This window comes from Macrotis lagotis, chromosome 1, assembly GCF_037893015.1.
Source record: "Macrotis lagotis isolate mMagLag1 chromosome 1, bilby.v1.9.chrom.fasta, whole genome shotgun sequence".
In the NCBI taxonomy this organism is placed as follows: domain Eukaryota; kingdom Metazoa; phylum Chordata; class Mammalia; order Peramelemorphia; family Peramelidae; genus Macrotis; species Macrotis lagotis.
The window spans coordinates 155,730,093-155,742,914 of NC_133658.1; the positions used below are offsets into that span (position 1 = coordinate 155,730,093).

General features: G+C 37.6%; 1 protein-coding gene across 2 annotated transcripts in view; it reads left to right on the top strand.

Moving 5' to 3' along the window:
- Positions 1–5,066, top strand: part of FBXO16 (F-box protein 16) — a 49,319-nt gene extending 44,253 nt beyond the window's left edge. The window contains exon 7 of one of the 2 annotated variants that reach the window (XM_074209208.1): positions 4,600–5,066. In XM_074209208.1, the coding sequence (XP_074065309.1) occupies positions 4,600–4,776 (177 nt within the window). In that variant the 3' untranslated portion in view covers positions 4,777–5,066. Of the gene's footprint in view, positions 1–999; positions 2,849–4,599 lie in introns of those variants that run through there. The other variant, XM_074209209.1, reaches the window with a different exon arrangement.
- The last annotated feature ends 7,756 nt before the right edge of the window (positions 5,067–12,822 follow it).

Here is a 12,822-nt window from a genome sequence, read left to right on the forward strand (position 1 = left end):
TTCTAAAGCCATAAATCATTAAGAGGATGCTGACTTGTATTGGCAAAGGGAGTTTTCTCACCTGGAGTTCACTATGCCAATGAAATCATAGTTCCAATCCATATCCTCTATCCTTAAAAGATAAATAACCATATTTTTTAAGGGTTTTTTTTTTTGCAAGGCAAATGGGGTTAAGTGGCTTGCCCAAGGCCACACAGCTAGGTAATTATTAAGTGTCTGAGACCGGATTTGAACCCAGGTACTCCTGACTCCAGGGCCGGTGCTTTATCCACTGCGCCACCTAGCCTTCCCAAAAACCATATTTTTTAAAAGGATTGATGGTTTCACTGGGGAGGACATTCTCTCCACCAAAGCAGCTAGCAGCACCTCTTACCTCTCAGTAGACAGTCATCATTAGTAGCAGCAGTATCATCCCAGAATTCATCACCTGACAACCAACCTTCTGTAAGACTTTCCTTGAATAATAGATACACAGTTTAGCCATGAGCCTATATTTTAAGTTTTTCTAGCTTGGAAGGTATGATCTGTCAGATATTGTAACTTGCTGGACCAGTCTTTGCTAACAAAGGTCAATATGGGGCCATAATGGGGCATCAGAGAAAGACTGTAGAATGGGTCATGAATGTATTATTATGAATAATTAGAGGTTATAAACCTTACTGCAACCTATCTTTGAGCAATAATTATTATTTCTTATGCTAGAACTTTCTATAAACTTGGGGTTTTTTTATGAAGAGTCCAATCATGAGAAGAAGTTAGTATTACTTCCACATCATGAACTCTTGTAAACATAGGTTTAAGAATATCATTTTCCCTCTGGTTGGCTTCTTAGCTTTCAGTTTGTGCTGCTCAGAAAATTAAAAGAGTGATAGCCACTCAATTATGAGAAAAGGTGCTGCTATAACTGAAGTGTTTAGATAGTCACTAACTCATTCTTGTATCAAGAATCAGTTAGGCTTTTTTATTTTTTCAACAAGTATTTTATTTTCATTCTTACAGAAAAGAGAAAAAGTGAATTTCTTCCAAGAACCAACAGGAACACAGAGGAATCTTTCTATCTGTCCCTCTTGCCTCAGTCTGATGTGAAAAACAAAATACTTAAAATGTGAGGCATGTGTTCATATTTTTTCCCACTCAGTTACTCTTGCTGTCTCTGGTTCTACTTGGGTACTCTCCCTTTCTCAGAACAAACCCAGTTCTGCTAGCATTTTGATAGTAACATCCAGTTATTCCTCATTAACATCAACAAACATTAAGTCCTGCTCCTTTCCAACTTAGTAAAATCTGCCAGACCTTACATTCCTTTGAGAGTCTTAAAGACCCCAAATGCATTTCTGGACCCCTTGGTAAGATCTGCCAAAAAAGGCCGACCTCATCATTTGCATGGAAAAAAATCACGTGGATGAAGATTGCACATGGTCCAGATATGGACATGCTCGTATTTTGGACAGATATTACAGACAGAGTTAGGTAAGCTGAGCCTGGAAGCAACTTGGAGAAGAGACTGGAGCACATTTGGGAAATGTGCAATGCTCTCAACAATTCCAAGATGCCCTCTGACACCAGAACTCATCTATAACATATTCTCCTGGTGATTCTATATGCTGTAAATCCCAGGGCACAATAATCTAAAAAGAACCAATATTTCAAGTAAACCAAAGAGGTGTAGAAGAATTCAAGAAATGACATAAAAGGCAACTGTGAGACTTGAATAATCAGAAAACAAAGGGAATCTCACTTCCAATGCATGTGACTATGTGATCACGAATGATCCAAAACTCACTAAGACTCATTTGTATTAGAAAATAATACCTGAGGTACCTATTTCACAGGGTGATTATGAATATATATAATGAAATAATGTATATGATATACTTTGAAAACCTTAAGTGCTACATAAACTTCTGTAATTAATATTGTTGTTATATATCAAGAATGAAGAATAACAGATCGATAGCCCAAGTATTATTGCACTTGTATCAGAGGAAGGCCTCTAGAACATTGAGTAAATCTTTTTTTGGAGAATTTTTGTAAGGGCAGACAGGAATAGCACAGGATGAGATGGCACAGTTAGGTTGCTATCTGCATCAGTGAGAGGAGTTACTCATAGCAGTGAGATTTTGTATTTGAAGAAATATCAAGAAATAAACTTCAGTAAATTGGTGTAACTTGTTAATGTTGCATGATTCCTCCTGAATGTGCTTGAATCTTTGGGGAGTCTGGGTGTTAGGGGTTTTCTTCTTAAATCAGTTATTTTAAAGGGGGGGGCATTTTAGGAATGAACTTTTAAATGTCCATAACTCTGTCCAACTTTCCAGCTCCTGCTGTGTCTCTCTTCTCTAATCTTTTCTCTCATTCTCTTTTATGACCACATATAGGGATAGCCTGTCCAATGTCATTAATTCAGTTGGATGAACGCTTACACACTCTCTCTGGGGGTAAACCATCCTACTTTTGGATAGAATTAATCAGAACTAGCGATTGTGTTACCCTGGTCAAGCTTCACAAAACATGGCCTCTAATCAGCCTTTTAAGATAAATTCCATGGAAGGCGGGAAGAGATATGAGGACAACAGAGCCTATGGATAGAAACTGTGGCTAGGGAAGTTTTTTCCCTGGTTTAGGGTGCTAGGACAAGGGCAGACCTGGAAGGAGGTTGCCTGGAAGGGGAAGGAGCATACATCTGGTAGTTATGTTTTAACTATTCCTACTAAGGAGATACTAAACCCTGTTGTTTTTCCTCTCTTAAAGAAGAACGAGCACTGTCAAATCAAACAAACAAGTATTATTAAGCATCTCCTATGGGTATGGGAGATTCAAAGACAAAAATGAAACAGTTCTTCCCCTCAATGAACTGGTATTTTATTGTGGGATACAGTGCTTATATGTATATTCAGAATAAATATGGAATAAATACAAAATCTAGGGAGGGAGGATATTGGGAGAGGGGGTTCAAGAAGGGTTTCATGTGAAAGGAAGAATCTGAGCTGAGTCTTGAAGGAAGTAAGAGATTTTGTGAAGTAAAGGGAGAAAGGGGAGTGCATTTCAGACCTCAAGGGCAGTCAATAAAAAGATAGATACAGATGTTTTATTTGTGGAACACTAAGAGCAACTTATAAATTTTGGTGCCCAGGGCAAAGTTCTGGTTGCCCCACTCTAGTGAATGGTATGACCCTAATCCCTAGGTATTTTTTCCTTACCTTAAATAGAAATCAGCCTCTCTGTTACATCTTTTTTTTTCCCCTCTCTGTTACTTCTAATCATTATTCTGGTTCTCCCTGCTAAGGCCAAGCTGAACAAGTCTGATCCTTCTTCAACAAGTTGACCCTTCAGACACTTAAAGTTAGTAATCATGTTCTGTCTAAACATGCATTAATAAATGAAGGAATATGAGTAAATGAGTGAAAAGAAATTAAGTGCTTCCTGTATACTGATCACTGGAGATACAAATAGAAAAAGATAATTCCTGCTCTCAAAGCATCGTTGTTCAGTTATTTTTCAGTCATGTCCAAATCTTCTTGACTTTATTTGGGGTTTTCATGGCAAAGATATTGCAATAGTTTACCATTTCCTTTTCTCAAGGAGCTTACACTATAATTGGGGGAGAGAGTTCATGTGTGAGAGTTCAGCTTAAGGGCAGATGGAAAGACCCAGAAATCCTAAGGACAGAGTGGATATCAAGGCCCCAGGTATGTTTGTGGTGTGTCATCAAGTCAGATGGCAGTGCCCAAGGATCTAAATGGCATAGCATTAGGGTAGATGGTTTTACTAAAGGCTCTTGGGATACAGTGAAAGGGCAGATACTAAAGCCTGGTGGTCCTTCATCTTAGTGTAAGGATTATAATTGATGACTTTTTGTTCACCTGAACAAACATAGCAATTCTGTAGGGTGAAGAGGCTTTGAGGGACCTGGTCCATCCTCCAGGGAGACAGCAAGAGGGTATAAGGGTTTGAGTGAAAAAGGGATTCTACATTTCCTCTCAAATGACTATAGATATAATGGAAAAGATTAGTATCCAATCAAGAAAAAGGGAAGGGGGACTTAGGCAGAAAAGTTGAGGGGAAGGGATTCATTGGTAAGTATTTCTACCCAGTTCCCATAGGGTTGATTAATGGAAAAGCGTATCTCAGTTAATAGTTGTTCCCACTCAGTGAGTAGATAGGACCTCAGGGGCCAGGGCCTAGGGAAAGAGCAGGGAAAGGAAGAGAAAGGATTTACCCCTTCTCTACTATTACAGTCAGCTGTTCACACCTGGCTGCCCCCTGGGGTCTAAGTAGCCCGGGTTCAGGAGAGAGCAGGGAGAAAGGGAACTGATCCTTGTATAGTGTTCTTAGGAACATCCTGGTTGTTCTACAACTGTTGGGAAGATTAAAGGCAAATGTAGGTGGAAACATTCTGTGAATGAATACCTATATTATTATAGTCTCAAGATAAAAGAGAAATAAACATAGGGATGAAATGACTCTGAAGAGTTTTTTCAGCTCCACAGTTTTTGTTCTTTCAAATCACCAAAATAAACATTTCTTTGGATATTTTCATTCTTTTAGAAATTAAAATTTGCACTTCATTTCTGATCTTTCTCTCCTTCCCCCTAGCAGGTATCATTAGAGGCAAATTGCAGCTCTCCTTTGAAAATACCAACTCACCTCAACTGGGCTTCTCATGAATCACTAAGATGTACAAAAGCCAGAGTTCAGATGGTCACAAATCACTGTCAGAAGCATCATAAAAATCTATATTCACCCATTCAAGCTCCAGAGCTAAAACTGAATTAAAGCATAAAAGTGCTTTTATTGATACCTATTGACACCATAATGAAGATCTAACTCCATTTAACGAACATCTGGCTTTTACTCACCTATTGTGATGAAGACCTATCTAGCTGAAGTGTCATATTTCCCAAAAATAGTCCTATGGAGTATTCTGAGCTCTGATTTGGAATCAGAAAACCGAAATACAGTTCACTGGCTTTGCCATTTATTAGCTGAGTTACCCTGAGCAATTATTTGTCTCTAGTTTCATTTTTTTAATCATCTATTAAATAAGGAGTTTGGTTAATATGATCTCTAAGGCCTCTTTCATTTCTGAACCTGCAAAAGATACAATTTGGACCTTTATAAGACATTTACAAACATTGAGGAAAAACAGGATCAGTCACAATTTAGTGTGCTAAAACAATTGATTAAATTTATCAACAGTCATAGACTAAGCAAAATGGGATGATGCCTCAGCACGATTTGACCAGGAATTTATGCTGCAATTGAGAGGAAAGAAAATAATAATAGATATTTATAGCATGCTTTTTAAAATCCATAGCATGCTTTATATGAATCTCATTTGAACCTCACCACAGCCCTAGCAGGGAAATATTACAGGTATTATTAATTTAATTTTTTTGATGAGGTAACTGAGTCTCAGAGAAGCCCATGATCTCTATTAAGTGACAGCAAATATTTGAACCCAAAGTTTCCTGAATCCAAGACTCAGTACAGATATAGAAAGGAAGGGTGAAACAGAACTCCCAGCCTTTCATTAGGATTGCCATCCATAGTGATTCAGGGGAGGGTTCCAGGGCCATAACCAGTTAAGTAAGTAATGGATTCAGGAACATAGAAACCAGCTGAGTCTTGGAGCAGCAATCAGAAGGATACCTTCAAAGCCCACTGAGTACCATGAGTAGTCAGTCATCTTTTCAAATTGCTTTACTGAGACAGCAATGAACTGCCATCAAGTCTCAGACAAGCACTGACTTGTCTGAATTCACTGCAATCTAGTTTCGTTTGTTTTTAAAAGGATGAATTGAAGGACTGCAATCAGTGTTCCAATATTAAGAAAATATTAGAAGCAAACCATCGATGATATTTTCTGTAAACACATATATGATAATTTGACAAATATTTCTCATGATAAAACTAGTTATGTGATATATCTGAGCCAGAGGTCAACTAGATACTTATTTACCTGAAAGAAGTTAAGAAGAGATATATAACCAAACATAAGTTTCTGCCTGTTTTTTATATGACAGTCTCAAAAATGCATACAGATGGATGGTGGATTTTTGAGTATTTGCTTACAAGAATTATATGATGTAATATTTTAACATGATTCTCATTGCAAATAAATATATCCATTGCAAAAGTATCCAAAATGTATCCATTACAAAGGCATTTTACTAAAAATGCTCCATTATACATCTCTGATGTATAATGCTGTCTATTTCTCTACTCTCAGTCCAGTCCACAAAGGATCAGAATCAAGACTTCTCATAGGCTGTGGTTGGCTGGTTTCTATAAAACTGGTTGAAAACTACCTGGTTTAGGAAAACAGAAGACCAACACAGCCAAGAAGTTTCTGCACAGAGAGAGTCTAGAAATGTCCTGCCAAGAGGCCAAGGTTGAAAAATGGGATATAGGACCACTAAGCTGAAAGGTTAGAAGCAACCAATGATGGACAGCTGGGAAGCAGGATAGACAAAGTCCAAGGGAACCCCCAAGACATTAGGTCTAGGGTCAGGTCAAAGCATTTTAGTAAAATGTAAATAATTAACCTTGGATTTGGTACAGACTTCTGCCAATTTGTTGTAATTGATATCCAGCAAGTTATTCTTAATCTCTTGATGTGTCTGAGTGGCTATGCTCTCCAGTTTCTACTCAATTTGACTTCTGGATTGCTTTTACTTTGTTGTTTGATCATTTTTCAGTCATATTCAGTCTTCATGGCCACATTTGGATCATCTCTTGGCAAAGATACTGGAGTGGTTTGCCATTTCCTTCTCCAACTTATTTTACAAATGAGGAAATTGAGGCAAACAGGGTCAAATGACTTGCCCAGGGTCACACAGCTAGTAACTTAGGAAAATGAGTCTGAAATCTGGTGAGCTACTCTTTTCACCACCTTACTGCCTACTCCCATCTCATTGTTCATGATAACAATGGTCTCTGAATGGGCCTTTGACCTAGACAATATTTCAGTCCTTGAAGAACCTGTCAGTCAGGTGATGAGGCAGTATTTGTTTCCTTGACCTTGTTATAAAATTCATCTTTTATGTTCTCCCTTACCACCAATTACTTTCACTGCTGAATGGGAGGAAACCAGTGTTGTTGGACCCTGCCCAGAGAAGGACTTTGCAGGAGGTGGTTAGATTGGGCAAATGGGGAACTCAGTGCCTTTCAGGGTAGGGTCAGTCTCACAGGTATAAAGGGAGAAGTGAATGTGTTTCAATAGTAAAAAAGACTTGTGGATAAGACAGGTCCAGATAACCAGAAACCAACCAATGTGTTAAGGAGTTAAAGAAAGGCTTTTTGATTAGACCAGCAGGTAGTCAGATCACTTGGCAGCAAAGAAACAGAACAAGATTCAATGATAGAGTCTGCTGAGCTCATCTGCCATGAACACCATCCTTTTCTCTGCAGGGCTACTCCTCTGAACTCCTAAATATGGCACCAGTCACGAAGCCTATTCTCCCCTTAGCTAGATGAACCACAGGGGACAATTTATCTGTAATCAATCTAAGTACAATAGGGTGGCTGTGGATCACTCCGACTGTATTTTAACATCTAATTAAAGCTCACATATTCAGGATCATATAGTTAGTAATGAATCGACATAAAACAATATTTCCCTCCTCCACCCCTCTCCATTTCTAAGGCGATCAAAAATAAACTTTTTATTCAAGATTTTCAGGCTTGTTGGTTAATTTTTTTCCTCCCATTAGAATATCATTAAGCATATTTTAAACAACAAAAACAGAAGGTATAAATATTGCCTGGAAGAGTTAAGGAAATTGTAACTAAATGAAAGAAAACTAGGTGCCACAGTGGATAAGAGTTGAGAAACCTCATCTTCCTGAATTCGGATCTGGCCTCAGACACTTACTGTATGACTATGGGTAAATCATTTGACCCTGTTTGCCTCAGTTTCCTGATATGTAAAATGACCTGGAGCATCTTTCCCAAGAAAACCTCAGATGATAACAACAAACTAAATAGAAGAAAAACTTCAGTTCCCTTGAAGAGAAAATTGAATGAAAGTCAATAAATATTTTTTAAAATTCACAAAAGAGAGCAGAAGCAAGTTCAGAAGAAGAACATAGACAAACTGGGCAATTTTGTTACTAGTGTGTTAAATTTAATAACAGAAGTTCATAGTTTCATCTACAATTGTAGCTTTAGGTAGCTTTCAAGTAGAGAGGCTGGTAATGAAAGAGCATTGGCCTTTAAGTCTGAGGACCTGGGTTCCAGTTCTAACCCTGATACTTAATGCCTACAAGTTACTGAGCCAGTGTATCTTTGCCTATAAAATGAGAGAAATGGAATAAGGTATCTCTAAAGACTCTTCCAGCTAGATCTCTTATTCTCTAATTGTGATATTAGGTTAGCACTATAAGAGAGGGTATATCTCCAATAGGACTTTAACTAGCTTAAGGGAACTTGAACATAGAGGTAATAGAAGACTTCCAGGCATGCTCAGAAAAATGGTACCACCTTTTCCCCATTCACCCTATTGTTGCTAACTTTTCTGTTGTTTGGTTGTTTCAGTGCTGTCTGATTCTCTGTGATGCCATTTGGGATTTTCTTAGTTGGAATGGTTTGCCATTTCCTTCTCCAGCTCATTTTACAGAGGAGGAATTGAGGCAAATAGGGTTAAGTGATTTGCCAAGAGACATACAACTAGTACAGTTATCCCTTCCACATCCATGAGATCTCTGTCTCAGTGTTTGATATATCACAGATTGACATAAGAAATTAAGCTGGAATTTTGTGGAAGCCACAGATGGCAAACAAAGGCCAACAAATGGCACATAAAGAATTTAGAAACTCAGAAAAGCATAAAACATAGAATGGTATATATAAAAATATTTTTCTTTTAACTTGAAAATAATTCAGAAGGGAAAGCCAAGGATTTTTACATGGATTTTTCAGATTGCAGGAAGTTCCACCCTCCTAACTCACAATTTGGAAGGGGTAACTGTAAATATCTGAGGACAGATTTGAACTTGTGAAGATGAATCTTCCTGATTTCAAGTTTAGCATTCTATCTGCCCTGTACCTACTTATCTTAAACTTTTCTTATATTGGGTTCAAAAGAAAAAGGTACAAAGGTATGAGTGTGTTTGTGTGTGTATGTGTGTGTGTGTATGTGTGTGTATGTATGTATGTATGTATGAGGATAAGTGTGTTTGTGTGTATATACATATCCACTCTTAAGATTATCATTTTTTTTTATAAAACCTCTCTGTCTCTCTGTCTCTTTTATCTGTTTCTGTCTGTCTTTCTGTCTCTCTCTCTCTCTCTCTCTCCCTTTCCCTTTCTCTCAGCTCAGGTCTTTGACTCTTCTTGAAAAAGACAAAAAGAAAAAGAAAAAAGATCTCCTTTACTTCTAAGGGATGAGTTTCCATTTCTCAATCTTACTGCACAGTCAAGAACTTGATGACATATCATAGTAAATGGTTTCCTTTGGAGCATTAAATTAAATAGACAAAGATAAATAAAAAAGCAGGTTTTCAATTACAGGTTATAATGGCACTGAAAGATCCCCCTTTACCTTTATTCCTTGCCCCACCCCCTATTTTTTCTCACATATTCAGAAAAATAATGAAAAAGAATTGGTTGGATGGACAATAAGAAATAATTGTTTGTCTCCATGGACTGAAATCCCAGTAAGGAGAGGGAAGAGAAAAATTGTCTTTGGGTATCTCAATTTAATGACAGTAGCCCTATTTGCTATTCCTTGCACTACTCCATCTTCCATCTTTGTGCCTTTGTGCTGGCTGTCTCCCAAACCTATAATAATCTATATCCTCACTTCCTCCTCTTTTTTTTTTTTGCAAGGCAAATGGGGTTAAGTGGCTTGCCCAAGGCCACACAGCTAGGTAATTATTAAGTGTCTGAGGTCAGATTTGAACCCAGGTACTACTGACTCCAAGGCCAGTGCTCTATCTACCTAGCCACCCCAAACCTTTTAGTTCTTCTGGGCTGCATCACCTCCCCCCCGAAAAAAAAACTTGTTAAGGGCCGAATATCAGATTTAATATCTATTTATGACCACAGTATAACCTGAACTACCAATGAATATAATAATAAAATGTAATAATGTCACATAAATGGACTGCCTAAGGCCACTGGTTGGGAACACTTGCTCCAATTTCAGGAGTGGACACTAGGATTCTATTTTACTTGTTTCCCCTTCACCTGTTAGACCATTCCTAAGCTATGACCAGAACCTCAAGCCCAAGTACTCCTGACTTCAGGGTCGGTGCTCTATCCACTGAGCCACCTGGCTGCCCCTCACCTCCTCCTCTTAAGGGTCCCTTAGCTTACCTTTGAAACCAGCTCAAATGCCACTTCCTTCAAGGGAAGCCTTTTCTGATTCCCCCAGCTATTAGTGTCTTCCCCTGTGATTACCCAGTGTCTGTCTTGTAAGTATTTATTTATCTACATGTTATCTTCTTCATTAGAATAGAGATCCTTAAGATCAAGGACTATGTTTTTTGTATCCTTAGTGCTTAACACAGTTCCTAGAAGATGGTAAACATTTAATAAATGCTAATCATGTGCCTTTTGTTCTCACATTACTGATGGCCATCCTCTCTTCATACCTCTTACCCTTTGACTTCAACATTTAGTAGCTGCTTGATGATATATAGCAACCTGCCATTCCTTCATTCCCCAATTGGTTAGGTGACTTCTCTTAGAGAGGATGGTTTTCTATGTAGCATAAATGTCTAGTTTCTTTTGAATTGGTTTTGTTTTTTAAGAGCGAAATACACAGTGAAAGGCTACCCTCCAATAAAATACCTTCAATGTATATTTTAAAATTGTGCAGATTCCTTGACAGATGCAACCACAGATATAATCTTGTTCCATGAAACTATGGACTTTAATATATATTGAAGCATAAAACAGTGAGATTATGCTTATCAAAAGCATTTATTATTGTTCAGAATATCCTGTGTAGGGTATATATGCAAGAAGATATCTTATAAATGCTACTCTATCTCACCAAGTAGCTACCTGTTTATGGGTAATACTGTGCTAACTGCATCAAGTCCCAGAATACTAGATCTCCTTGAGAATAATAACCAATTCAAAAGAGACTAGTCTCACAATCCACAGGGGGGAAAACAAATGTATTTATTGTGAATATGAAGTTGGATAGATAACCCATTAAGTTATGTTATCAGTATATGTGTCTTGCAAAGGCATTATAGTTGGAAAATGAACCAGGTCCAGAACTCAACAGTTTTCCAGGTTTTTTTTTTATCTCAGTTTCATCTACAATTCTTCTCTTCACATCTTCAATAAGTTACTGAATGTTATCCTGTTGCTTTCCCAGCATCTATCACCTTCTCTAATCTTACCCTGCTGTCACCTTAGTTCAGACCCTTATCACCTCTGGCCTAAATTATTGCAATAGCCTCTGGATTGGTCTCCCCATCTCAAGACTTTGTCCACTTCAATCCATCTTCCACATACCTGCCAAAGTACTTTTCTTCAATTGCAGGTCTGAACCTACTCAATTAATTCCAGTGGCTCATTATTTCCTGTAGGATAAATGATAAACATCTCTATTTTGTTTTTTAAAGTCCTTCACAGCTTGACCTCAACCTATCTTTTTTTATTTTTTATTTTTCTTTCTTTTTTTTAGGTTTTTTTTTTTTGCAAGGTAAATTGGGTTAAGTGGCTTGCCCAAGGCCACACAGCTAGGTAATTATCAAGTGTCTGAGGCTGGATTTGAACTCAGGTACTCCTGACTCCAGGGCCAGTGCTCAATCCACTGCTCCACCTAGCTGCCCCCTCAACCTACCTTTCTAATCTCTTTTATACATTATTCCACCTTGTGGTCTAACTAACTTCTCATACCCAGAAGACAGACTCTCTCTCTCTCTCTCTCTCTCTCTCTCTCTCTCTCTCTCTCTCTCTCTCACATCTCTCTATTAGAGGTTCCTTCATGATTGAGTTCTTGCACCACCTTCCAAATGAAGTCTTTCCTATTTCCCACAGTTGCTAGTACCCTCAAATGGAAGAGAATTTTTAAATACTATTTTAATTTTTCTAGTTGTATGTAAAAACAATTTGTAATTTTTTTTTCAATTCACTTGCATGTTATGGCATCACATCCTTGAAGTCATGGTCCTCTTTGAGAATGAAGAACAAACAACAACAATAATTTTCAGTTCCGAATCATCTCCCTCCTCTTTCCTTCTCCCCCCCTACCCCAGAGATGATAAGCAATTTGATATAGATATATATGCAATCACACAAAACATATTTCTGTATTAGTCATGTTGTAAAAGAAAACAGACCAAAAAATGAAGAAAATAAAGTGAAAAATAATGTGCTTTGATCTGTATTCAATTCTTTCTCTGGAGGTAGATAGCATATTTCATCATGAGTTCCTTTGGAATTGTCTTAGATCTTTATATTTCTGAGAAAAGCTAAGTTATTCATAGTTGATCACCATATAATATTGCTGTTATTGTATAGAATATTTTTCTGATTCTGTTCATTTCACTTGGTCTCAGTTCAATTAAGCCTTTCTAGGTTTTTCTGAAATTATTCTGCTCATCATTTCTTATAGCACACTAGCATTTCCTCACAATCATATACCACAACTCATTCAGTCACTTCCTTGTTGGTGGATTTCCTCAATTTCCAGTTCTTTGCCACCACAAAAAGAGCTGCTATAAATATTTTTGAACAAATGGGTCATTTTCTATTTTTTCTTTTTCATCTCTTTGGGATACAGACCTAACAATGGTAGGGCTGGATCAAAGGACATGCACAGTTTTATTGCCTTTAGGTATAGTTCCAAATTGCTCT